At 38.1% G+C, this 27,783-nt stretch overlaps 1 protein-coding gene across 6 annotated transcripts in view; it reads left to right on the top strand.

The window, feature by feature from the left end:
* Positions 1 to 27,415, top strand: part of Rasal2 (RAS protein activator like 2) — a 381,000-nt gene extending 353,585 nt beyond the window's left edge. For 2 of the 6 annotated variants that reach the window (XM_012517409.2, XM_023703628.1), the window contains 7 exons: positions 1,652 to 1,851; positions 2,585 to 3,446; positions 12,869 to 13,003; positions 14,919 to 15,121; positions 17,653 to 17,740; positions 20,619 to 20,649; positions 22,952 to 27,415. In XM_012517409.2, coding sequence (XP_012372863.1) covers positions 1,652 to 1,851; positions 2,585 to 3,446; positions 12,869 to 13,003; positions 14,919 to 15,121; positions 17,653 to 17,740; positions 20,619 to 20,649; positions 22,952 to 23,094 — 1,662 coding nt within the window. In that variant the 3' untranslated portion in view covers positions 23,095 to 27,415. The remainder of the gene's footprint in view (positions 1 to 1,651; positions 1,852 to 2,584; positions 3,447 to 12,868; positions 13,004 to 14,918; positions 15,122 to 17,652; positions 17,741 to 20,618; positions 20,650 to 22,951) is intronic. The other 4 variants (XM_023703627.1, XM_004643450.2, XM_004643451.2 and 1 more) reach the window with 4 other exon arrangements.
* Positions 27,416 to 27,783: the final 368 nt, after the last annotated feature.

Raw genomic sequence — 27,783 nt, 5'->3', positions numbered from 1 at the left:
ACTAAATTTAATCATATATCATATTAATGAATAAATTATTAAGTATGCTGATCACTTTTTTCCTTCTGGAATTTTACAGCAAGGCATAGATTTTTCTAATAAAAAATAGTTTACTGGTAGGGGCCCGGGAGATGGCTCAGTGGAATAAGCGCTTCCCTGGCAAGCGCAAGGGCCTGAGTTCAATCCCTGGTTCTGCAAAAAAAAAAAAAAAAAGTAAAAAAAATAGTTTACTGGTGTTGGTTTGTCTTCCAAAACTATGTTTTTGTGGTGAGGATTTGTTTGCTTTCTTCAATTTTCCTCTTACATGTAAAGATGTGTTAATCAAAATTGCAGAAGAATAAAACTTACAAAAAAGACCACTGTCCTGAGAAAGCATAGGTAGTAGTGTGTCCACTGGTGCTTAAAACATTTATAAAATAATCATTTCTTATTCTCCAAAACCCAATCTTCACTTTTAGAAATGCTAGCTAGATCTTACATTGAAGCTATGTTGAGGATAACTTCCCTTAATATGAACCGGCTCAGCATTGTTGAGCAGGTAAAGACACTCTGTAGATGGCATTGTATCCTTTTGAGGAGGGTATAAGTCTATTGATTATTAAGAAGACAGAAATGATCCAAAGGCAACCATGTAAAACTGACTTACTGAGAGATCGCATAAAACCCTATGAGAATAAGAATCCCCTAAAGAAAAAAGAAAAAAAAAAGTGAAATGGATAATACCTGTTATAAAAAGTTACTCTTGGCCAGGCATAGTGATACTCGCCTATAATCCCAGCACACAGGAGGCCGAGGCAGGAGGATTGCTGTGAGTGAGGCCAGCTTTGAATTGCTAGTGAAACCCTGCCTGAAAACACCAACAACAAAAATGTTACTCTTATTTTGAATAACTTTATTAGTGGCGTGCACATATTGTTATTTTGTGAAGTAAGGCCTGCTTTATAGGTCAGAGTCTTTTCAACAGGCTTTGTTGTGTATATACACCTTCTCCTTTTTAACTAATTTTGAGATGTAATACATCTAGATATATAGAGGGAATGTAATTATTTTGTTGTTTTAAAAAAAATTACCTTCTTAATGAAAACTAAGATGGCAATGGGTCAGGGGTCCCAAGATTGACTGGGCTACTGGATGGCAATACCAACTAACTGTGTGCCCTGCCGTGTTGTGGATTCCTGAATGCAGCACCTTCCTGTATGTTGGCATGCATTTCTTTTCTCACATGGTCCTTTTTCTTTGTAAGTTTCATCACACCAGCCAGCCCACTAGTATTGAAGTTCCTTTTGATTAGGTGTTTGGTTCCTCCCCTTCTCTATTTGGTCTGTTAGCCACACAAAGATTTAGTTTGCTTTGCATGCCTATTTTAGTTGGAATGGCAGTAGTTTGGTTGTTTAAGCATGTCTTTTAATTTTTATTTGCGTAATGCTAATTTCTGTTTCCCTTTCTTTCCTCAATGTCTGCTGCACCTTGTTTCGCCTCCTCCATTCATCTCGACGCCATGGTTCTGCTGCTCCATAACAATGCATTATGAACTTGCCACTCCCATACGCAAATACCTACCCTTCCCTCCAACCTGCACCCCTCCATCAATGGGCCTCGTTTTCCCAAAAACAATCTGTGGTGGATGTCACAATGCTCCTTATCCAATTAGGGTGAAAATTCCTTCCTACAGGCAACCGTGGCAAAACTGGGGCCTCTCCCCCGTGTTCTCGCTGATATTACCAAGTCTCTGACTAATCCTACGCCAATACAACAGCAACTGAGACGCTTCACTGAGCATAACTCCAGTCCAAATGTCAGTGGGAGCCTCTCTTCTGGGCTGCAGAAAATATTTGAAGACCCTACTGACAGGTATGAAAGAAATTTTGAACTGTCTCAAAGAGGATATTTAGATTTAGCAGAAATCATTTTAATTTATTTGAATTTGCAACTATAAAGTTATGAGCAGTTGAATCATCTGAGTTCGACTCTGTTGTTTGTCATAGTGCACAGAATTGAGGATAACTTATTTTCTGTGATGATAGGATGGATTATATTCAGAAAATGTATATAGAACTCTATGTCCCACTTAATGGAAGAGCAAGAATTTACAAAATTGATGTCAGTATAGCATTAAAAACTCTGGACACCCTCAGTTCATACCATTTTATAGCTGTTTAGATCATCTGGATTTAGACTTCATTTAGTAGATTGGCAAGATTTATATTGTGCTTTTAACAGGGACCCTTGGGTTGTCTGCTCAGAGCTTTTCCTCTTCAAGGTTATGACAGAACTAATTAAGTATGAATTCTAGTACCTTGAGAGGTACACTAATCTTTCTAAATAGGAAATTATTGGAAATGTATTAAAAATTGAACACAGCAATGGGATGGTATACATAGGGTTATTCTCCATCTTTGGGAGAAAACTGAAATGCTGGCTTCTATTCTAAGAATTATAATGATGAAACCCGAGTTTCTAAAAAAAAGTAAGTCTCCACACTGGGCCTGTGAAACTTCAGCAGTGCTCCTGTACCCAAACTGAAGAATATTAACCATGTGGGATTTTCCTCAAGAGTAATTCAGGGTCCTTTGTTTTTCCACAGTGATTTGCATAAACTAAAATCTCCAAGCCAGGACAACACAGACAGTTATTTCAGGGGAAAAACATTATTACTAGTTCAGCAGGCCTCCTCCCAGAGCATGACATATTCTGAAAAAGATGAAAAGGAAAATAGTCTTCCTAATGGTCGGAGCATCTCCCTTATGGATCTCCAGGATCCTCATGGTGCTCAGGTAGAGCACACATCTGTCATACTTGATGTGCCTATGCGCCTGACAGGAAGCCAGCTTTCTATAACCCAGGTGGCCAGCATCAAACAACTGCGGGAAACCCAGAGCACTCCCCAGAGTGCACCTCAAGTGAGAAGGCCCCTGCATCCAGCCTTGAACCAGCCAGGAAGTCTCCAGCCCTTGTCATTCCAGAATCCGGTCTATCACCTCAATAATCCTATTCCAGCAATGCCAAAGGCCTCTGTCGATTCCAGTTTAGAGAATCTAAGCACTGCCAGTTCTAGAAGCCAAAGTAACAGTGAAGACTTCAAACTCAGTGGACCCAGCAATAGCAGCATGGAAGATTTCACCAAACGTAGCACCCAGAGTGAAGATTTCTCCCGACGGCACAATATGCCAGACAGACACATACCTCTTGCTCTGCCACGACAAAACAGTACTGGGCAAACGCAAATCCGAAAAATGGACCAGGCCGGGCTAGGTGCCCGAGCCAAAGCCCCCCCATCCCTGCCCCACAGTGCTTCCCTACGTAGCACTGGGAGCATGTCAGTGGCTTCTGCAGCCTTAGTGGCTGAACCTGTGCAGAATGGGAGCCGGTCCCGGCAGCAGTCCTCTTCCTCCAGAGAAAGCCCTGTTCCCAAAGTGAGAGCAATCCAGAGGCAACAGACACAGCAGGTAAGGGTGAGTGCTAGAGGGTTTGCTGCTGCCAACAACTGTAGTTCCTTGGTTCTTTATGGGAAATCCAGTTGCTAACAAGGTTCCCACTTAGTATTTTTTGCCACCTTTAAATGGGAAGAGGAAATGAAAAGTTTTGGAGGCTTCTGGCTAGGTGAGACAGCAGAACATAGACTCATTACCCTGAGGAGACTCTCTAACAAACACTCAGGGGGCCTTTCCTTCTCTGTAAGCAGCAGAGTTGCTAAGTTTGCACTTAGAACAGATCTATGATGTTGAATGAATACTTAACACTCATAAACTAAAAATTCAGTAGAAAAGTCAACTATATTTTGGGAATCTAGAAACTAATCCTTGTTTTTTTCTTAAAAGTAGGATATTCTGAGCTGTGAATTTAACTGCTTCCTGCTTTATCCCCCAACTCCCTATGGTAATACCAAGTCCCACATGCCTTTTCCTGGAAATGACTAGAAAAATAAACAACTGAACAACTACAAGGATAAGGTAAAAGAGAGGGTAAAGAGATAGAAACATAGATGGCTAACAAGTCTTTTAAACACTTGTACATCCTTATATTACTGTTTACATTTTACAAGCTTAGCTAGCCTCACACCAATCTTACATATTAATTTCCAGGCTTTCTGCTTGTTTGCTGAGAATTAAATCATTCCTTCCTTACAGTAGTACCTTTTGAGGCACCGGTACATATTTTATGTTTAAAGTGAACCAATAACCTTGGGAGTAGATACCTTGTTTGGCTTGATTTGACAGCTTCTGCCTTAACCCTCTATGATCAGAGCACTTTGCCATGTACTAATAGTTGTTGATAGAAGGAGAGAGGGAGGGGAGAGAGAGAGAGAAATTAAGCATTTGTACAACTTTTGGATACAAATTTAACTCAAGCTGATTGAGGAACAGAAATCCTAGTCATTCTTCCCTGAGAAATAGCTGTCCTTTCACCTTACAGTTACCTTTTTTTTTTGTTTATTATCCAACATCTCACCAATTTATTTGATTTAATATGCATTTTCATTTAAGGAAAAGGAAAAAAATATACCTATCCTTTATATCTCTTATTTATATTATATATACTTTTATATGTAAGTATAAACACAAACACAAATTTCATATTAGAATTAAAGTATTTATTAGAAGGACATTGGGCCAGCCAGATAGCTCAACGAACTAAAGCGCCTGCTTAGGCAGAGCGCAGGACCAGGGTTCCATTCCTGGTATGCAATACCGGCCCCACCCCTGGGGCTTGCTGAGATGGTGATTAAGACTGGGCGTGGTGGCACGCCCCTGTAATCCCAGCGCTTGGAAGGCTAATACAGGAGAATCACTACGAGTCCAATCTACATAGTGAGACCCTGTTAACCCTGTACTAAATGCATAAAATTGAGAGACAGAGACAGAGAGAAACAGAGAGACAGAGACTAAAATGTAAACTACACAAAGAGGGTATATTGTGTGAAAACACATGGGGGGGGGGGACTTAGAGCCATAGGAAAGCACTAAGGATGCAATAGATAGTAGTTAAGAACATCAGACTGACCCAAAGGACAGGACAGGGAAAGGGCCCTCCTGCTTTTCAAAAGCTGTCGTAAGTCCAGCCTTGTAAAGAAAAGAAAAATTAAAATTCTGTTCTTTTACTTCTGCCTGTCCATTGCTTCTGTATTATGTAGTCCTCAATTCCCAGGGCCTATGACTCAGGGTGATTTTTATAATATTATAAATGAAATAGCTTTTGGGGTACGCACCTGGAACCAGCTGTTCTTTGTAACATTTTTCCTATAAAAAAATACCACACTTAACACAAAAACACAGAATGTATGTTTCTATGAACAAATGTAAGGCTGAGCTGAATGAGAGACGGAAAACATACACCATCTTCAAATACCAATTTAAAACAATTTTTATGCCACAGCTACTGATAAATTAGGAAGTATCTTTATTATTTTGGCATGAAGTGGGCACAACCACACTGAGATGTCCTGGCAGAGGTTGAAAGATTGACCTTTGTGCCTTTGCAGGTAGCTGCCTCTGCAGATGTCTCTGTATTTTGTGGTTTTTCTTTGTAGCTTTTTGTATACAGATGGCACATTCTTCCAGTTGTTGCTTTTGTGTTCTTTATCTTTCTATCTCTTACTTATGTTTCTCATTCTTAGTCCCATAAGTCTCTGAAGTTCTATACAATCAGCACATTTTTAAGGCAAATTCCTTTACACATTTTAATTGCAAATTATGTTGGGAAATTCTTTTCTCTACAGTACTAAAGGATTTCTTTGTGGGGACTGTTCTGTAGGCGTCTATCATTGTCAGTGGCTTTGTCCCCTGCAAATTCCATTTGTAACTTAGCACAGAGGAACAGGCATTATTGCCAGTGTCATTGCCTTCAGTCTTCTTCAGATATAGTGAGTAGGCAAGAAATGAAATTCTAGTGAAACAGTTTACATTTAGTTTTTTCAGGAAAGTTAAAAATATTTTGAGTCCTTTGAGCCACTATTTGAATTTCTTTTTTCTCACCTCTCTATGAGGTATTATACAAATATTTACCATCTTCCCTATTCTTAGACATTCTAATTTGAGGAGGTTTTTAAAAATAGGTGTTTGGATACGAGCAAGATGGCAAACACCTGTAATCCCAGCTACTTGGGAAGCTGAGGCAGGAGGATTACTGCAAGTTCAAGGCCAGCCTGGACTGCACATTAAATCAAGGCCAGCGTGAACTGCACAGTGTAACCCTGTTTCAAAATGACAAAGTAAATAAATAAAATAGGTATTTGGTATATTTAACAAAAATGAAAAGGTATGTATTGGTTGCTGAAGAAACTGTTCTTTAACATGGTGCAGAAAAGAAAGAAAAAAATAGGTATTAATAAGCACACTGGCCAGGGAGATGGCTTAGTGGAATAAGTGCTTCCCTGACAAGTGTAAGGGCCTGAGCTCAATCCCCGGTTCTGCAAAAAAAAAAAAAGGGACAGTTTTCTCTTCTGGGGGCCTGGCCCTAGCTTAGTCCTTTAAGTGGCTGCTTCCACAAAGCTGTCAGCCTCAGGTTGCTGGAGTTTGAACCTCACAACTCTCCCACTGGCCAAAAGTGCCCTGAAGGCATTCGAGGAACAAACAAAAAAAAAAAAAAATCCTTAATAAGCACACTGGTCTGCAAACTTAGGTTGTTAACCATCCAGAAGTCAAGCTTATTGTTATTACCATACAACTTAGGCTGTTAAGCTTAATATCACTATGTGTCTTAATATCAAACATCTTAGGCATAACATGAAACAGGTATTTTTCATCAAGTATTGATATGTTGAACTTTAAGTCCCTACAGAATATGATAAAAAAATTTAAAAATTAGAATATATTTTAAAAATAGGCATAAAGAATTATATACTTCTTATAAATCTAACCATATACAATCTTGAAACAGGACAGTGCCACCATATTCCTTTTCCTGTCTTTTGCTTTCATTCACCACCCCCTTCTTTTTGAACAACCATCTATCCGAGAGACAGCATAGCAGCAACTGGCATGTCATGACAAGTAGCCCGTATTCAGAAGACCAGAATGACAGGCACTCCAAGCATGAAACTACTATTACAGATTACCATCTGCAGTGCAGTTACATATTTCATAGGTATCAGTATATATAGTTAGTCAGGGTGAGAATCTTTCCAATTAACTGCCAGATTCAAAATTAGAGAAAAAGGAGGGTCACAAAGAAAGCCAACATTTTGGCCCTAGCCTTCCAAGGTCAATTAAGACTCAGGACATATGAGAACTTGTACTGTAACGTCATGTAACTTGGTAGTGTCCCAAATTTTCTGATCAAGGAGATTATGGGGCCAAAGAGGAAAGTGATCAATGATGTAGAGTGTGCCTAAGGAGAGTCACATGCAGAGAAAACATTCTCTCAGGCTTTCACAGAGAGCACATTGGCCAAGCAATGGCCATGACTCATCCACATGGCTGATACTGACAAACAAACTGAGGTACAGGATCTCAGGATAAATCCTGAGGGGATTTCACTGACATTATCAGACCCAAAAGCTACAACTCTTGTTGCATAGGTCCTGCTTTACCTTGGTCTTAACAACCCAGCAGAAAAGTATAAAAACGAAGTATAAGAAGTAAAGCCGTGCTGTTACGTTGAGCTGTAGGGGACTCAGGTCAACAATTTCTGACATTGCCAGTCAAGGGGAAGACCCAGTACTATTATGGGCTGCTGGACTCTTTTAGAATGTTTTGCTGAGTTTACACACCTATAATATTCAAATAACGGAACTTAACAAAAAAAGGGGATACAGATGAATGGCCATTGTGTATCTGTGTATTCAAAGTAGTTAGGATAGATACATAGTTACATTCTCTTAATGAATAGAGGGATTTATTCTAATGATGTTTGTAAATAGGATATCATGTCCACATCTTGTATAGCAAGATGTGGAAGAATGTATGCAATGTGTTAATTATTGAAACTGTCCTACCAATTTTATTTGAAACTGTCTCATTGCTATTTGTTTCTCAATAAAATTATGGAAAAAAATTTAAAAAACAAAACAAAAGCACACTGGTAATGTATTGCAGTTTTCACATTTGGGTTTGTTGACCCCTGTTCTAACAAACTCTCCTCAAGAACCCTTAGAGCTTACTCATTAAGTCAATCCTTTTGTATTGATAACAGAAGTGTTACTCATTGTGAGAACCTATTTCAGATTATAAAGAAGCTGAAATTAACTCTTGTCTAATAAATACTGACAAGGAACAGGGAACTGCACAATTCTCAATTGGCCCTAGCATAGCCAGTCTGTGAGTAATTATTGTCAGTTAAATGGCTGTGTTGGACCCTTTGCCCTAAATCATCATTATTTTTCCTAGGGAATTCTTATATGGATTCATCTCAAAAGGGAGCTGTTCCTAATGGGAATTCCTGCTGCTTTTCTTCTTATCTGTTTCATCCTACATTTTCTTTAATTATTCTTTTGAAAATCATTAGTAAAAATTGTCTTCCTAAGGACATATCTAAGCAACATGAGTTCTAAACCATTACCAGACATTTCCTTCAATTGGCTGTAAACTAAATAATTTTTTGTTATATATCCAGCTTATAAAAAAGGTAGAACAATCATTAAGAAAATGTCTTTGATGCTCTCCCAGAGGACTAAAGGAAAAGCAGAATGTCCTTTTAGAATGAACTTTAATAATATCTAAAACCTAGGGCATTAGTGGATAAGTAGTTTTTATTGAGTATCTATTACACATTTAAATAGTTACTACTCCTCAAAAGAATGAATGATATGGTGCCATTAGATTAACATTCTAATTAGTAAATAAAACCAGCACATGTAAGACCAAAGGAAAAATATAAAAGACAGTTATATAAAGCTTATAACAATAATTTAAAAAAGAATGTCTCTTCTATTTTCTTCCAATCTGAAATAGTAACTCTAATAGTTAATAGTATAGTGACTACTCTGCAAGCCTAAAACTTGCAGTGATCCTCCTGCCTCAGCCTCCCAAGTGGCTGGGACTGCAGGTGTGTGCCATCTTGCTCGGATCCAAACACCTACTTTTAAAAACCTCCTCAAATTAGAATGTGTAACTTTTCATTTATTCAGTATTACTTTCTGGTTCCTTTATACATACTATAAAAGCTTTATCATGAATAGAAGGAATAATTAAGATAAGCGTGATTTTTATCAATTTTGACTACTTACTGTTTGCCAAGCAAAGTGCTAGAATGTATCAGGAAGTTTTCGGGATAATATTCAACCAATAAAATAGAAATAGATCTCTAAATACTGATTTCCCATTGTACGATCTCTCATAATTCATTGGACATTATATCTGTCATCCTGAAGATAGCGCTATCACCAACTGAGCGAGCAAGCCAACCTTTGTTTTTATATTTTCTCATTTAACAAAACCTCAATTACCTCCAAGATGTTTTTGTTGTTGATTTTTTAAAATATGCTTTCTTGTTTTTCCCCATAATTTTATTGAGAAACAAATAGCAATGAGACAGTTTCAAATCAAATTGGTAGGACAGTTTCAATAATTAACACACTGCATACTGCCTTCCTAGTGGTTATTTATTGTACAAGATGTAGACATGATATCCTATTTACAAACACTATTAGGACAAATCCCTCTATTCATTGTAACATATGGTTTCAAGGGCTAAGATTTTATTTCCTTTGTATGTTTTATTTGGAGTACCATTAGTGTGCAGAGCACTTCTAGACACTCAGTGAAGTTACCTATAACAAATCATAGGGAAAGAAAGTTCATTCAAGCAACAACTTATTAGCCACATAAAGCACAAAGCTATTGAATTAGCTGCCTTGAAGTAATAAATTCCTAATAGTAAAGTTGTTATTAGTTTAATAGCTACTTTATCTCAAACTGCCATGGAATAGAAAATTCTGGTTTCACAATAAAACAGCTTTCTGGTGCCCTTTGTGCTAGAGTAAGGAGACTGTAAAACTAAAAACATTTGTCTCCTTTAAATACTGACTTGCTATTAATTTTAAGATCACTGCCACATTCTTTTGCCTTCCTGGTGCACGTATATCAAATAAAAATATGAGCCCTTTTTGCTATTGCCCTTTACCAATGCAAAAACAATTCATTTTGCTCTGCTTTTAAAATCCACCAGAGGGAGAACTATCATGTGTATCCATGTGTAAGGTCCCTTTAGTTTACAAAGAAAGTGCTTTATCCCTTTATTCTCATGTGACTTTAGATAGTTACCTTCCTTTTATGGATGATGCTTTGTCCTGTAGGCCACTGTTCCCATGTGATAGTCAAAATTAGTGTACATAGTTATCAGTCATGTAATTGTTTTGATACATACTAAAAAATATATAACCATTAAAATACAACCATATACAATATATATAGAATATCAAACTCATTATTTCACTGATACTGCTTAGCTTAAAGGCTTAACTCAAAGTATTTTTACATTAAGCAAATAAAAAAGGTTATTTTCTCAGTAAGTAAATATATTAATGATATGAAGTATATGACAAGTCAAGAAATGTACCTATGACTATAGTAGAGATGAAAATAGAATCTTAACCTCTGAGAATACTGAAATTTAATATATATTGTAAAATTGTGGACTTAGAGAAATAATGTTGGCAAGTTCATTCACAATGTGTGTACTTATATAAACTACATACATCCATTCTTAGTCATGAAACCTTTCTTATATATTTATGAAATGTTTGTAGGTCAATAAACCAGGTTCTTCAAAATGTTTAAGAAATACCTTCATACTACTGTTGTGTATATGAAGTCTTTCCCAACCTATCTTTAATAACTTTTTAGTCCCTGTAGTTTTTTCATCCCACTCTTAATTTTCTTGGTCATCAAAATAAGTAGTCTTTTAAAATACTTACTTAGAGTTTAATTGAACTCTAGTTATGAAATTATGCAGGATTTGCTGGTTCTCAAGAATCCATTTTAACCATAAAAAGCTAATTCACATAGAAAGCTTTGTGTTCTGCCTCACTGTTTATCCCAGTCCAAGGTGCGGGGGGCATACATTTCTAGCATTATTTGTGGAGAAAGCAGTAGTATTGAGTAGATGAATATAAACTGTAATATCCACTTCATTTTTGGAACATAAATGTAGTAAGACTGACATGTAATCTCTCTACAGCACTCTGCAGTTGCCAGAGAACTTTCACATCTACTGTCCTGTTCAATCCTCAGCTCCCTATGAGATGAGCAGGATAAGTGATGGTGATAATAACCCTACTCAGTAGACTAGAAATATAGAGTTAAGTGGCAGAGTTGCTCCTCATGGCCAGTTCTTAACACTCTGTATATCTGTATTGGAATAGAACAATTACCTTGCTGTCCTAACTTGTTTTTAGGTAGAAGTCCCACCTCCAGGTATCCCAGTTGCCAGCTCAGCTACCTGTCCTAAAATCCAGTCAAGACAGCAGCGGTGAAGTACAGGAGAAGAACATTATTTAGCATGACTATGTCAAAAAGGACAGATAAAGACATTCAAGGTTTCTCTTCTTAAGGAGTTAACAGATACTTTGAGGTTTTTTAGAAAAGGGAACAATGACAGTGGTTGCAGATTTTTCTAGCTGGAGATTTGTATAGCTGGCAGTGTAGGTATTCCTGGTCTGGTTGATCATTACCTTAGGGCTGGTTCTGTGAGGTGGTTCCAGAGAAGTGCTTATGGTTTGAGGGAACAGTCCAGTTCCTGTGAGGTGACCAGCCCTGCTGGGGCTGATCTGTTCAAGTCTTCTATAGAGTGCAGACTGTGGCTGGAGAGTTGTAGGCACCACATAGGGGTCTACAACAGATTTTGTAAGATCTGGCAACTGAGTGTTCCTATAACTGTTGAAATTGCCTTAGTGCTCCAACTTGGTATTCTCAGTTGAGAACAAGGATGAGAAAAGAAAGATTAATTAACTAATAAACCTTGTACTGGCAGTTTTCAGATAGACACTTCTTAAGTAACCAACATGCTTACATACAGGGCTGAGCTGTGATACAGTCCAAACTTTTACAGTAAGAAAGGAAACATAGGGGCCAGGGAGGTAGCTCAGTGGAATAAGTGCTTTCCTGGCAAGCGCAAGGTCCTGAGTTCCATCCCTGGTACCACAAAAAAATATAAATAAATAAACAAACAAATAAATAAATAAATTCACTCTGGCCTAGAAAGGAAACATATAACAAAAGAAGATAGAGATCTGGGCTTTATCCTATTTTTACTTAATCAACTTGGCATAGCCTGGGCAAGCCTCTATGTCCCCACTATAACTGGATAGAAATATGACACAGACCCTAAGGAATCTATCATTTTGATCATGTATTCATCAAGAAACTTCCTAGTTCAGAACATAGAGTCCTGAGTGATTTTAATCTGTTAGGAAGAGGAAATCAGTGACCCCTAAAAATAATCAGTATCACTTGTCTTTCTCTTTCTAAGTGATTAATGTAAAAACTTAGTTTTTGGCACTCTGATATCCAAATGTCATCCTCTGAGTTTATATAGCATTAATTGGTTCTGTGGTCCATGATCATCTTTGGGTTCAATAGACATTTCCCCATGTGAGTAATCCACCATCAAGTTATGCATTCTTTCTCTTGTTCTGTCATCATTTTAATCTTACTACGTAGTTTAATACCTAACAGCATTTGAACCACTGTGCAAATTAATAACTTTAAGGTCTTGGCTTTCTTTAAAAGGAGAAAAGCAATGATTCTTGTATGTGATGTATACAAATAGATATGCTTTTCTCTGCCCCTTTCATGAAGAAAATACTACTCACAACTAAGAGTATTTAATAGAAAATTAAAGGATCACTGTCCTGGCTTCCAAGAATATCTGCCTTTGTGAAACATAATGAATGAGCTGTTTTAAGAAATCCTAATAACTATTTTTCATGCAGGTTCAGTCACCTGTGGATTCTGCCACAATGTCCCCAGTAGAGAGAACAGCAGCCTGGGTTTTAAACAATGGACAGTATGAAGAGGATGTGGATGAAACTGAGCACAATCAAGATGAAGCCAAGCATGCTGAGAAGGTAGAAGCTAGTCTGTCTATGTTGTCGTTTTTGCCCCAACAAGTGATAGGCTACTAGAAGGGTTATCAAGATAAGAATGCTATGTCTACCTACTGCCATCTTTCCCTCTGCCTCTATGTTAACCATCATGTTTACGTCTAGTAGTTCAGTAGCATCTCTGTGTGCACACATATAGGAAATACTCATCACGCTATAGGGGAGGAAGATTAGATAATTTCTTTTTTCACATAGAAAAAAGATTGAAGGCACTCTGCTATTCATTTCTAGCCATTTTAGGTAAAGCTGTATCTGTATAAACCTTTTGTTAGTATTCATAAGCTCAAAATTACCTTAGTACTAGACTTACTATTTGTATCTTGGTGACAGTTTGGTTTATTTTTTGTTGTTTTGCCTTTTCTAGATAGTGTATAGCTCTATAAATAGTTCTTTAACATGTATTACCAGTTGCTTGAGATTGTTAGTAGAAAATTGATTTAAAAATGATCAAACAATAATCTTGCTGTCATATATAGCATTATCACATTTAATTGACAACCAAATAATTAAATTATTAGCATAGCCCTAAATTATGCTTATTAATACAGTCTATTTAGAATTGTCATAAAAACTTTGAGGGGCCAAGGAGATAGCTCAGTAAAATAAGCGCTTGCCTGGCAAGTGCAAGGTCCTGAGTTCAATCCCTGGTACCACAAAACCTTTCACCTTTGATGTCCTAGATTAACAAGCATAATTTAGGCCCACAAAGTAGAATAAGCGGTAGCTAGTTATCTGACCAAATTAAATGAGATATGATATAAAATTACTCTTTTAAAGTACTATACAGATTTATCATTAATTACTATAAATATAAATAAACTATGAATTCATTGGGAAGCTTATGTCTCTCACCTAGAAAATTTGACATTTCATTGCATTCAGATCCCACCCACAGCAAGAAAGTACCATATAACTGATTGCATTACTGAATTTGCATGAGGTTTCTTAAGTGAAAACATAGACAGATATTCTGGCAAGAAGTACCAAATGGGGTAGGTGAGATACATCAGGAAAATTAGACATTATTAATCAACCCTAGAGAATCTGTGAGCCTTTCCTTAGTGCTTTGTGACCTTTTACACTTTTATAGTTAGAATGAAAGCAGTGATGGCCTGCTCTTCCATAAAATTCCATTTAATGATTTAGTGACATTATAGAAGTATTGCTTGTCCTCTTCTAGTAGAATAAAGGAATAGCAGTCTGATAAGTGATATTAATGTTTTGGATTCTACAGTATAAGTGATGATACATAAATCTTGGCTTTTTTTAAGTCATTTGTGGGGCTTCTAACTGCTTGATCTTTTTGCCCCTCCCATTTAATAGCCATCACCAATTAGATATATCTTATAGCACCTAGCAATATGTAAGGATTTTTTTGGGGGGGGGCCTGGCTCAGGCTGCCTTAAGGACTGGTCTGGTAAGGCGTGTGGAGCTGGGGATCAAACCATGCACCTGGTAATATGGAGCAAGAAACCTAATCTGTACAGTTTGGAATGCCAAGACTTAAAATATAATTTTAAAAGGGAGACAGTGCTTCATTAACATTTTATGCCAGTTGATTATTTTAAATAACATCAGCAGCAAAGATAGATAGATAGATAGATAGATAGATAGATAGATAGATAGATAGATAGACACTAGCTGAAACAAAGGGAAAGGTAAGTTAGGCAGCATCTAGCTGCACTGCTTAGGGTTTCTTTCATTAAAACATAAAGCAATAATTTCTTTTTTTTTTTTTTTTTGCGGAACCGGGGATTGAACTCAGGTCCTTGTGCTTGCCAGGGAAGCGCTTATTCCACTGAGCCATCTCCCCGGCCCCAATAATTTCTAAAACAAATGGAACTCTCCCTATCGTTGTGCCTCTTCTCCTTTGTTCTAGTATGAACAAGAAATTAGCAAACTGAAGGAGCGCCTGAGAGTCTCCAGCCGGAGGCTGGAGGAGTATGAACGGCGGTTGCTGGTGCAGGAGCAGCAGATGCAGAAGCTGCTACTGGAATACAAGGCTCGCCTGGAGGACAGTGAGGAGCGGCTGCGCAGGCAACAGGAAGAGAAAGACAGCCAGATGAAAAGCATCATCAGCAGGTCAGAGGAACCCTGGTGGCAGACATGGGATTTTTAAGAAGTATAAAGTACAGGGCTGTGCATGCCTGTTAAGCCCAGCACTAGGAAGGCTGAGCAGGAGGATTGCCACAGTTCAAGGGCAGCCTGGACTACACAATGAGGCTCTTTTAAAAACAATATATAGGGGCTGGTGAGATGGCTCAGTGGTCTAAAGCACCTACCTAGAACAAGCTAAGCAAAGCACAGGGACCGCCGTTCAATCCCCCAGCACCACATGCCAGCCAGCCCCGCCCCCTGGTGGGCTGAGCTGGCCACACACACACACACCCACACACACATAAAAAAATTAAAAAATAAATAAATAAATAATTTAAAAAAAAAAACAATATATAAAGAGATGGGAGACATTTGAAACACTCTTTAAGGAAGGACAATAGAAGTCATTTTCACCCCATGGTACTCTATGGTACTCACTACAAATGTATTGACTGACTGTATCTCTTCAAGTATCTTAAATGTAAGACAGTACATCTCTTATTAAGATAAGAGGAGGTTTTTTCCTATAATCATAATAATTCAAAATAAAGGTGGGGGCCTAGTGACTCATTTGAGAAATTACGGAAAAGAACTGGGTTTAAAAAGTCCAGTTTCCAGCATCTAAAACTTAGATTTCCAAAACAAGTCCAAAAACATAGAAAGGGGTTTTACTATATGTCTTTAGGGCCAGAGGACCAAAAGAGAATAGTACTTCTGCCAAGGGAGATTGAGACAGAGGTCAGTCTTACTACACACTCACTGCTGGCACTCACTAAAAGCCACTTTTCTAAGTACTTTACAAATACTAGTTTGTCTTCACCTTAACCCCTGAGATATCCTTGAATATTTTTTTTAGTGTGTTTTTTTTTTTTTTTTTTTTTTTTTTCCTTTTTTTTTTTTAACGGACCCAGGGAATGAACTCAGGCCCTTGCACTTGCCAAGGAAACGCTTATTCCACTGAGCCATCTCTCTGGCCCCATCCTTGAATATTTTTTTACAGATAAAAAGACTGGCAACAAATTCATTAAGTCTCTTGCCCAAGATCACAGAGGTCTTGTGTTTTTCTTGTTGCTGAAGCAAAATACCCAGCACCCAGAGTTAAAGGAGAAAAGGTTTATTTGGCTCACAGTCTGTAGAGGTTTCAGTCCATAATCGAGCTCCAAATCAGGTGGCCTGGTAGACAGATGATAGCAAAGCAACAAGGAGAAACACTTAATGGCAGACAGATGATAGCAAAGCAACAAGGGACCTTAACAGCATCTTTCTGCCCCTCTTAGCTTATCCAAGCTATTAAAAGCCAGTAGTACTCACACCCTTAATCCTAGCACTCTTGTTCCTAGCATTGCACCATGAATCAATTCTGTTATCACATGAGGTTTTGAAGGGACAGCTAGTCACAAACCATAATAGTGGTGTACCAGGATTTGAAGTCAGACAGTCAGGCTTCAAGGTCTGTGCTCAGAACCACATTTACATGTTAAGCCATTGGATTGCCAGAGGAATTAAACATAGTAGGTTAGGTTGTAAGTAATGGATAAGAAATTATCTACTTACTACTCTTCTAGGTATAGAATACTCTGAAGAAACTTAGCTATGCAAAGGAAGAACATGTGGTTGCTATATACTTCGTATTAGTAGATGATGGGGATTTTTTAATTGGTTGGTTTGATGTTTTACAATGAAATAAGATATACTGAGGAACAGATCTGATAGAGGAAAAATAGGAAATGATTAGAGAATGATTAGGAAGGTCAAAAGCTCGGGGGTTTCATGTTCAGGGTTTGGAGAAATGCTAGCCTCAAAACATTCAGTCAGTTTTTGATTTACAGTCTGCCCATCCTGGATACATACCTCAAGGCAATGGTTTGTTTGTTTATTTTTATTTTGTTTGTTTGTGGAACGAGGGATTGAACTGAAGTGCTTGTGCTTGCCAGGCCAAGCGCTTATTCTTCTGAGCTATCTCCCCAGCCCCCAAAGCAATGGTTTTCAAATGGTTTGATTCTCTGGATGTTTTAGTAGAAGCAAGACACCTTCTTTCCATAGACCAAAGGAGATGAAATCCAGTCACAAAGAAATCAACCATGACTTGACTTTCTTTTTTTTTTTTTGTTTGTTTGTTTTTTTTTAAACATGAATGTAGGACAGGGTCTACAGGGTGTACTCATAGTGATTCTCCTTGTTTCAGCCTCCCAAGCACTAGGATTATAGGTGCTCACCACCATGCCCAGTCTCATTCGCCATCTCAGCACGCCCTGGGGGCAGGGCCAGCACAGCACACCAGGGATCAAATCCAGGCCGCTGCATTCTACCAAAGCAGGCGCTTTAGTCCCCTGAACTATTTGGCCAATCCTTATGACTGTCTTTTTGAAGGTGAAAAAGAAGAAAGAAATGATTATTATAGGTTTCTTATTAGGAAAGACTGGAAATCTTAAAATATGATTAGTTGTAAGCTTCATGTTCTCCATATTACCTAGTCCTATATGAAATGTTGATACCTCGTTCCTGCCACATTCTAGGTTAATGGCTGTGGAAGAAGAACTGAAGAAGGATCATGCTGAGATGCAAGCAGTTATTGATGCAAAGCAGAAAATAATTGATGCCCAGGTAAGTAGGCTCTGAATCTTGTAGAAGCCACTTGTTTTTAATAATCATTATTTTCTGACTTCCTCCCCATGCAATGGACAAAGCAGGCACTAGAAAATGAGGCATTGAAAAGTTCTTGGCATTACCTTTTGAAGATTAAATGAATTTCTATATGCCCTCCCTTACTTTTCCTTTCTTTTACTGGTGATAAATTTGTGAACCCAGCAAAGTATTAGTGTATTTAGCAAAGTTGTTTGACAAGTGTCAACCTAGTGCATGATGGGGTTAGCTTCTTTCCTTGTGGAAAGGAGAGCATTCCTAAAGGGGTAACTGAATGATGCACTGCATGTGTCTGGCTTTTGACCTCTACTGACCATTGCTTGGCTATGCTGTTCACGGTCTTGTCAGTCACGTCCACTGCCATCAACCTCTAGCCTCAGACATCACTGAAATTGCAAGGGAGAGACAAGATTATAGAAGTACCTTTCCTGTTATACTGTTGATTTAGGATCTGTCACTGCTGCTTGGAATGTGCTTGGCTGCCCTTCTTGGTGCTGTGCTTAGAGAGCCTCTTGAGATAAAACTCTAAGGTTGATAAAATCAGAACCTATGCCTCTGCTTGCAGTATAACTTATACCTATGACACCAGTGAGATTATAGCTGCCACAGACACCTCAGAGAAACACATCAGTGATCAGAGCAAAATCCAGTAGGCAAGAAATGTTTCTAACTTTTCATTTTGTAAGTGCAAAATTGATTATATTTCTTAGAATGGAATAACAGAAGGCAGGTGTAGTTTTGATAGTAACGCCTACAGCCATTGAATGTATCATCACTCTGAAGACAACCAGCCAGATTTGCATTTCTCAATCTTAAGGTATAAAATAAAAATGAGCATTAAGAATACATATTCATAAATGTTCCACTCCCTTTTCCATGTACCAGCCAGGATCCAGTATACATTAGAGCCCCCACTATTAAACACACACTTCACAGTCTACCATCTTTGCATGGTCAATATGGTGTGGGTTTTATTTTCCAAAAGAATTAGGAGGCTTAAAGCATAGCCATGAGAAGAATGTTTGGTGGGCTTTGTACTCCATCAAGACCAGTAGAAGTCAAATGTGAACACTGATACTTTCTCATGAGTGTAGCTCCTAAAATATTGTTGACTCTTGCACTTTAGAGATCACAGAAGATCCAGAAGAAAGATCTGCTCTCATTTTCTTGCCTAATACTTTTTAAAAACTCTTACTAGTTGTACCCAAAGTGAGTAAGAGTAGGTAGTAGAGATTGTACCCAAAGTGGGGAAGGGACGAGTAGTAGAGACAAAGCCATCTCACTATGCATACTCTAAAAATTCATCCCCAAGGCTTAAGAAAAACAACTTAGATAAAGAGAAGGAAACTGAATCAAGAAAATTAGTACTGATGAGTTTTTGCCTTTGGAATTTTAAAATAATAACATAAAGCAGGGAGAGTTTTATTAGTGATCACACCGGGAAAGATAAAACAGACCTTTTTAATAATTTCAGCAGATCCAATGTAGTGAGTCATAAGCAGAGAGAACTCATCTGTGCCAGAGGCATGGCTGTGTGCATGGCGACTGTCGGGACAGCCTGATCATTAGCTTTTGAAGGTTTCTACACGTCCTACCTCTTATTTTGACAGCTAAGGCAGGATAACTTGGTAGGAAGCAGAAGTCAGTCACAGAAGGAGAAAGCCAGAGAGAAAATCTGATTTCTCAGGGGTGAAGAGCTTTGAGGTTTCATGCTCAGGGTTTGGAGAAATGCTAGCCTCAAAGCATTCAGTCAGTATTAGATTTACAATCTGCCTGTCCTGGGTACATACCTCAAGGTGGTGGTTTTCAAATGGTTTGGTTCTCTGGATGTTTTAGTAGAAGCAAGGCACCTTCCATAGACAAATAACCAGCTAATCCCAGTGACTACTGAACAACAAAAACCACTCTTAGCTAATGGGTCAAAACATCCTGGGATTGGTTAAATATGATAAATTATCCACTCAAATCCAAGCATTTCTGAAAAGACCACATTTTGAAAATCACTGTACCATATATAGCACAAATCATAAACACTAAAGACACTTAAAATAATAGTGACCTTAAAAGGGAAATTTCTCAACCCAAGTGATATATTAAAATCTTATTTAAGCAAAAGACTAAACATCCTTTGGCATCCTTGGTAATGAATGACCTTTTTATATTTGACCTTTCCTTTTGTAAGAATAAATCTCACCTCTTAAGTACCTAATGGAGTAGAACAGCCCTCTGACATTTATTACAATGAAGTCATGTTTGGGGGTGAAAGCTTCCCAGAGAGGTAATTCATACTTTTATATACCTCATAGGTGTTTTGGTGCCACTGGTAGTAAAATACACTTCTAAAACGAATGTGTTTGTTTTCTGTATGCTAGAGTTAAATCTAGTACTTCTCATTTCTCAAAACACTAACATTCTGGTGTCTGTGCATGGTTTTCCTCTCTGAGGTGTAGATGCCCTGTGCTCTCACTGGTGAGAAAGCTTGTCCTTGAATTCAGCTTCTCCCTGTTCATGAGTCAGTTCACACATAGGCCAGCGACAGCCACTTTCTAACTAGAAATGTAAAAAGATGAGCACTGTGTGGTTCAGTGGCAGAATCACCAGTCCTGAACCTTGTAGCTCTCAGACATGAGGATCCTAATGATGGACCAAGAAAACCATTGCTTAGATATCAGACCAGGAAATGGGCCACCTTTCACTCCCGAGCATGAGGGGACAGTGTGACTCCCAGGATCTCTCCGTGGGATTCCAATGGAGAACAGAGAAGGGCTTCCTCCTATAAGAAGCAAAGCAGCTACCTAGTTACTGTTGCAAGTGATATCTCCACTGTGTTAAATTACAGGTCATAAATGGAAATGAGATTATTCAAACAGGCAAGTAAACCCTGTCCGTTCTCTAGCTGAGCAGTTCCCAGCCTTGGCCCAGTGCACCGGCCTCCTACACATTCCAGCTCCTCCACTCCCCATGCTGAAACCCTTCCTATCATGGATTAGATTGTTTTTGCCTTCTAGTACAGGCAGAATCAAAATGAGAGCATCTTTGGCCAACTGAACTTGACTTTCAAATTTTGTGGGGTTTTTGGTTTTGTTTTTGTTTTTTCCAGTTTTATTTTGACAGGTTGGCAATAGGAAAACGAGCAAGGGTGTCTCTCCACCTGGAAGCCTGCAGTTGTCTAGTGGGGGTTGCTTGGTCTCTCGTGTTACCCTTGTAGGCAAGAGATCATTACAGTCATGTGTAGCCTTCTTTCAAGAACCTTTAAAAGTCAAATGAATTTTTGGAAATGAGCTTAAATGTTTTAATGAACCCTGAACAGTCTTGTTTTCCTTGGTTTGGGGGACTTATAATTCATCTAAATATTAAAATATTTTCTTCTTTATTTCAATAAATCAACCATTTTTCTGTTTAGAGATCATTCCTAATCTTCAGGGGCAGGGATTATATTTGTCACTTACCTCATGTTTTCTGGTAACCGCTGGTCAGCTCCTATCTACTGACTTTTAAAAGATCTGCACTTGTTTTCCTAATAAACCTCACTGGCTGTAATTTTTCAAATAATTGTTTTATAAAAGCCTTACACTTCTTTCTCTTTATAGGCTTTTCGTGACCTTAAAACAAGCAATCCTCCCAAAATTAAAGAGCCTCAAACTCATGATTAGTTTATAATGAAGATTTTGTGTATCTCATCACCTGAAAAGGATATTTTTAAAGGATGATAATAATAAAAAGCTAGTTTTTTAAAATTTGTTTTCATACTTTTGGAATGATAGCCAGTAGCACAGCTGCCACCCATAGCACAGCAGTGGTTTTACCCAGATACCCGCCCCACACTGAGCTTACCTTGTGTGTCCTGGGACTTTGTGTCCCTGTGAACAGTGCTACATTGCAGCCTCAGTAACTGCTTTGATATCGAGGATCAGCATGTGACCTCAGTCCTCAGCCTCCTCTGTGAGCCCTATCATGACTAACCCTTACCATGTTTTCCCTGGACTGATTCAGAAACTCCCAGGGTAGAAAACCTCCTTTCGGTTTACAGTTCCTCTGCTTTGTGGACTATTTTCTTTTTATTTTCATGAGCACAGATAAAGACTGCACTTCTTTGTATACGCTTATTTTCTGAAAATATAGAATTCATGTTGGGGAGGTTCGGGGATGATCACCTAGCTACCAAACCTGGCTGTGTCTCTCCTGATGGTTGTGAGACGGATGCTTTGATTGGATGACTTTTTTTTTTTTTAAAATTAAGCTGGTCCTACTTTCCTTTACATTAACTTTTTAAAAAAACTTTCCCTTTGGTTTATTTTCTCCCTTCCCTTCCTTACCCTCCCTTTTTCTTCCCGTGTGTGTGTGTGTGTGTGTGTGTGTGTGTGTGTATGTGTGTGTGTATGTTTGACAATCTTTGTTTCCAAAGTGTGATTCTAAAGCACTGGTTTTTTTCAGACACTCAAAAGTCAAATGAAAGCATTCTCCTTATTGGATAGCTTTCCTGGAGTAACTCTGAGCTGGAATGGGTCTAGGAGCCTGTGTTCTCTATTTGTTTTCATGTGTTATGTTTATAGCATCCCCTTTCAAGCCACATCCTCCTCCCCATATTCAAATAACTCCTCCGTCTGAGCTTTTGGCTGCTTTTATCTCCTCTTGCTCTTGCATCCTCACTTTACTGGTGACTTTAAACTGCCACCATGTATTGTTTTAATTTTGAGCACAATGTGAATCCTTTCTAAATGTGATTGTTATGCCCAGTTTGGGGAATAAGAACCCATAGATCACATGCACTTCTCTTCTGTGAAATGAAACCTCTGGTGCTTCTTTCTTTGCCACCTAATTTTTATGTTTCAATTTTGACCAAGAGCACTCAAGACATCTTGATGCTACTGTTGCATAGTCTGAAGTAACATGAGGTGCCACTTGTAAAAATCAGTCTCATGTTCCAAGAGATTAGCAGGACTGATAACAAGTCCTGAAAGGAAAGGAAAAAAAGAAAATGGACGAGAAAGAGAAATAAAGAAGAGAAACTGAATCTAACTAGTGTGCAGAAAGAGGCCAAGATGTTCCATTTGTTTGGGAAGCACCATGCATACCACTGTGTGAGAGAAGCATTGGAGTAGGTCATTCAGTAAAGAAAGGGCATTATTTCTTCCATATAAGCTGAATAAAGCCATGATTGGTATGTTATAGGAAAAACGGATCGTGTCCCTGGATTCCGCCAACACCAGGCTGATGAGCGCGCTGACCCAAGTGAAGGAGCGGTACAGCATGCAGGTCCGCAATGGCATCTCCCCCACCAATCCCACCAAGCTTTCCATCACGGAGAATGGTGAATTCAAAAACAGCAGCTGCTGACAGACTTTGTGAATACAGACTGTGGAAGGAGACAGAAGGAAATTTACCCACTTCTATTCCCAGCCTTTACTCGTCCCCTCCAGGTTTACAGAATGTTGCTAATTCAAATGGCAATGTGGTGAGAAACTCAAATGAAGAAAGGAACTTATCTTTCAGGGCATAAGCAAAGATTCCCAAGGTCGAGCTTCTCCCCATCTATATGTACATAGGGAACTTAGTTCTGGGCCATGTACAGAAAATACCACTGTAATATACCAAAAAGAAGTTAATGATGTAGATTACCTTTTTAATTATTACTATTTTTATTATTGTTTTGCTCTTGTTGAAAGCACTGCAGTTGTTATAGGAGGAAAAGTAGGAACTGTAACTATGTATGAGTGAGAAATGAGCCCGTGGGTTCAGTAGGTAGAGACCCAGTTTCTCTCTAATAGAAGCACATGGAGTGCAATAGGACGTTGTTAGAATGAATTTTTTCAGGGATTCGTCTGCCAGTTTAAAAGACCTATTCTGATCCCCGTGGCATTTAGGAAAACATGCAGATACCAAGATCCATACAAAACAGTAATTTATTCCATTGATCAACCAAGATTGATTTTGGTCAGACCACTAGCCTAACTTGGGGACTCACTGTTTCAGGGGACAGATATAAAAGCAGTTGCATCAAAACTGGACTTTAGGAGTGATATCTAGTGAACTCCAGTCAATATGCCTATTTTCTCTGTCTACAGCAAATGGGAATTTTCTGTTTTAGATATGTTTTTTTTTTTAATTTCCACTCCTACTGTAATAAAGGGTGTTCTTTTTCCTCTTTAGAGTTTATAAAACTATAAATATTTGTGTCTCTATATACAGTCTTCATCTTCATACATCTATACATGGTGGGAACAGTCATCACCAAAAGGATTTACTCTCCCTGGGAGACATTATTCATATATACTGTTCATAAGCCATCTGAAATAAACACCCTTTCTTCCAAACAGAAAAGGGCTAACCACAGCATAGCAGGAATCTCTGGATATTTCCTGTTTTCTATATTTGTAAAGTAATATTTTTTTGTTCAGGATAAAGATTTTATCCATTGTACTATGAGCAGGGTAATTTTATCTCCAATATTTAACTTTTAAACGGCTGCTTCTTCCTCTTATTCCCTCAATATAATTTGGAAAACAAATCCAAACCAGAAACATCACTCTTGAAAGTCTTGTTTAAAAAAAGAAAAATGTGTCAGGGCGACACATTCCAACTGTCATTTTCACACTTTTGGTAGATTTGGCAATAATGACCCATTTATCATCCATGGCTTATTATAAGACAGAAAAGGTCATGGAAAAGAATTTTTCTCCAGAGGTATAGAATGTCATCTGGGATGCAACCTTTATTACCAGGATTATGGGATGTTGTTACATGTTAAATGGACATTATATATACAAATATATATACGTATATCTTCACACATATGTACATATAGCTACACAGATAGGAAACATTCATACCTTCTATGCTGTCAGATATAGAGATGCAATTTTAAACTTGAATCTCTTTAAGCAAGACCTAATCAGTTATTTTATATTGAAAAAGCAACAGTATTTCTCAAATGAGTTGTTTACTTTAAATTACAAACTTTAAGAAATTTTTTTAAAGTAAAAAAAGAGAAAAAACTAGGGAGCTATACCCATGGGCTGTTTGTACTTGTGTGCGTTGTTCTACATAAGGGAAGAAGACTGCCTGTATAGTGCCCTCCTTATAGTGAAGCCCAAGCATAGATACCAAGCCCTCCTTTGTACCAAGTCCTCAGCTTGCATTTCTACTATTGAGCTTTACCATTTTTCAAAAGGATCTTTTTGTTGAATCTCATCAAAGCCCCCAACCCACAACCTTGTAAAGTGCTTTTCTTCATAACAGCCCATTTCTATCAGTGATCAAAAATAGGGGCTTCTCATTGTGCTTAGATCTTCAGACTTAAATGCCTAGCTGTATGACACTATACTGTATTTTTTGAGGGGTGGGCTTTATTAATTTTTTAAATGGTTATCTCTTCCTTCTGAACTGAGGGCACACTAGTCAAAATCATTTAATAGGAATAAAAGTTACCAATTCTGAAAATATTTGCTAGGTTGGGGAAGTATAAACATAGAACTGTTCTTTGTGGCTTGTTCTCAGCTCTAGCAAAGTTTAATTCATTCCTTTTAGAGCCTGAAATTGTACCCTAGAAAACCTAGTAAAAGAAATACCAGTTTTAATGGCCTTAAATGTGTAATGTAGGTGATGTCTTGCATTGAGATGTGGAAGTTTTTCTAGCATGGTTATGGACTAGAGAGAACTGATAACATATTGGGATTTTGGAGGAGACATAAACATCAAGTATGTTTTTGGTGAATGCGCTATCTTGTTAGCTTCTTCAGAAGTCAGTCTGCATTGGATGATGAAACATTTAGACATATTATGCAGCCCTATACTATTAGGTTATCTTGAACGAAGATGTCAAAGTAAAATAATAAGAAATAAGGTTAAAGGAAAAAACTCAAGAGTTGTTACTAGATGTTAAATTTTAGATGGGTTCTTTGAATCTACTTCTGTCATATTTTTGAGTATTTCTTCAGAGAATGCTGCTAGCTACAGAATTAATCTGAAAGATTTTATAAGTGAAAGAAGGCAGCAATGTGTGATAGTTTTTATGGAGATGTTGCTTAATTGGCTTTTTCTTCAGTCCCAATATATACATATATTAGTTTTGCTGGCAGGAGGTACATGGTTGAAGAGAAGCTGTTTAGTTCAGACAGCCATGTCTTCTACTTGCAGTTTCCCTCAGTATAGCGCCACATTATGGAGGGTAAACCAGGGTTGAATTGAATTAGGAATTCAGGTGAAGTTCTTATAAAGTGCTCATCTAGGTAACAGTCAGACTTGGCCATTAACAAGGACAATGTTAGAGTTCAAGAATAGAATTTCATAGTTCCCTTATATATCTGAAGCAAAAAGTTATATTTCCATCAGCCCATCATTATTCTAAGTCTCTGCAATAAAAGTCATGACAGAGGAGAGATTATAATTAGGTCACCATAACAGGCACTTGAGCACTTACCTATGTTCCAGACACTGTCACCAAGGCACTGTTTCCATCTAGGGGAGTTCTTTGGTAAGTTCAGTGTGACAAAGTGAGGTAAGCCTACAGCTGTAGCTTTTTGCTCTTTTCTTTAATTTCAGGTTGATCAAGATTAACTGTCTGACTGATGTTTTTCCCCTTTCTCTTTAATGGGGTTGGAGAGTGAATAAAAACTAAGATTTTCTAAGACTTCTGCAAGCCCTAATTCTATACCCTTGAGCCCAACCTTGACATGAGAAGCAAAGTTTTTGAGATATTACTCTGCCTTCAGCATTTATAGGTGGATGGTTCTGTAGACCCCTGGCTCCACTGTGTCTTCAAAGGTATATCAGATTGAGAATAGAGCTCTTACTTGAAAGTCCCAAAGAAGGACCACTGCCATCTCGGGGTTTATATTACTATTTGTTTTGCTTCTATCCAGATTTAGTACTAGTCTCTTCCAGTTTGGAATTCCTGAGAAGTTTGGCTATGGGGCTGAGCTGGGGGAAACACTCCCACCTGTTCAGGATTAGCAATGCCATCAGTCTACCACATTGTAGCTGGTGCCCAGGCTCAACATCAGTCGAGATGCAACATTGGGTCAGACCCAGGAGCTGCAGAGCTTACACTACAGCATCACTGCATTTTTAGCTGTACCTTGGAAGCCACCTCTCTCTCATAGTATAGAAATTCTAAAGGACTTCTCTTTTCTCCATTCCCTTTTCCAAAGTCCGGTAGGGAAGTCCCCTGGTTGCCCCAAAAATAGTTGCCTTTCTACCTATTACCTGGGAAACTGTTGTTTTTGTTTTGTTTTGTTTTTAAATCCAGATGTCAATTGAAAGGACTTAAAAGTTTCCTAAAGGCAAGAAATGTTGAGGTGTTGAATTTTTAAGTAGAATCTCTTTTCATGTTTGAGTGATTATTATTAGTTCAAGCTGCATTTTCTTAGTATTATGACCCAGTTCTGAATGCTTCTGAGTTTTTAAAGGACAAAATTAATGAAATTTGCATGAGATAAAATAAGTATCTTATGAGGAAGAACTAAAGAAGGCATGCAATCCAGAGGGGGACTTAGCAGTCCTATCAGTAACCCAGAGGTTCAAGAAGACAAGGAAATTTATATTCCTTGCCCACTTTTCAAATACACATAAACCGGGTGTGGTGATGCACACCTGTAATCCTAGCTTTCTAGAAAGTTGAAGCATGAGGATCACAAGTTTGAGGCCAGCCTAGGCAACTTAGTGAGACCCCTCTCAAAGTAAAAAGGCACTGAGGATGTATGAAGGCCCTGGGTTTAACCCCCAGTAATACACAGTTTCCATAGATAACACGTCCGAGCTCATAGAAAATACAGTTCATAGGGCTTCCTTTTTCTGAATGTTACTGTATTTTATAGAACAATAATTCCCAATCTTTCTTGAATTTTTTAGATATGCTCTCATTTATTAGATTCTATGGCAGTTCTCTCAAGAATGTACTATATGTGTTATATGTATATATAAGTTAAAGTGACTTGAACTTGATTTGGTTTGACATTGTCTCAAGAATCCTTGATATCGTCATTGATACTACAAGGAGTCAGAAA

The sequence above is a fragment of the Octodon degus genome, unplaced genomic scaffold (genome assembly GCF_000260255.1).
Source record: "Octodon degus isolate 3935 unplaced genomic scaffold, OctDeg1.0 scaffold00176, whole genome shotgun sequence".
NCBI classification, from domain to species: domain Eukaryota; kingdom Metazoa; phylum Chordata; class Mammalia; order Rodentia; family Octodontidae; genus Octodon; species Octodon degus.
Note: the sequence above shows the minus strand (reverse complement) of the source record. Positions and strands in the feature narration are given on the sequence as shown.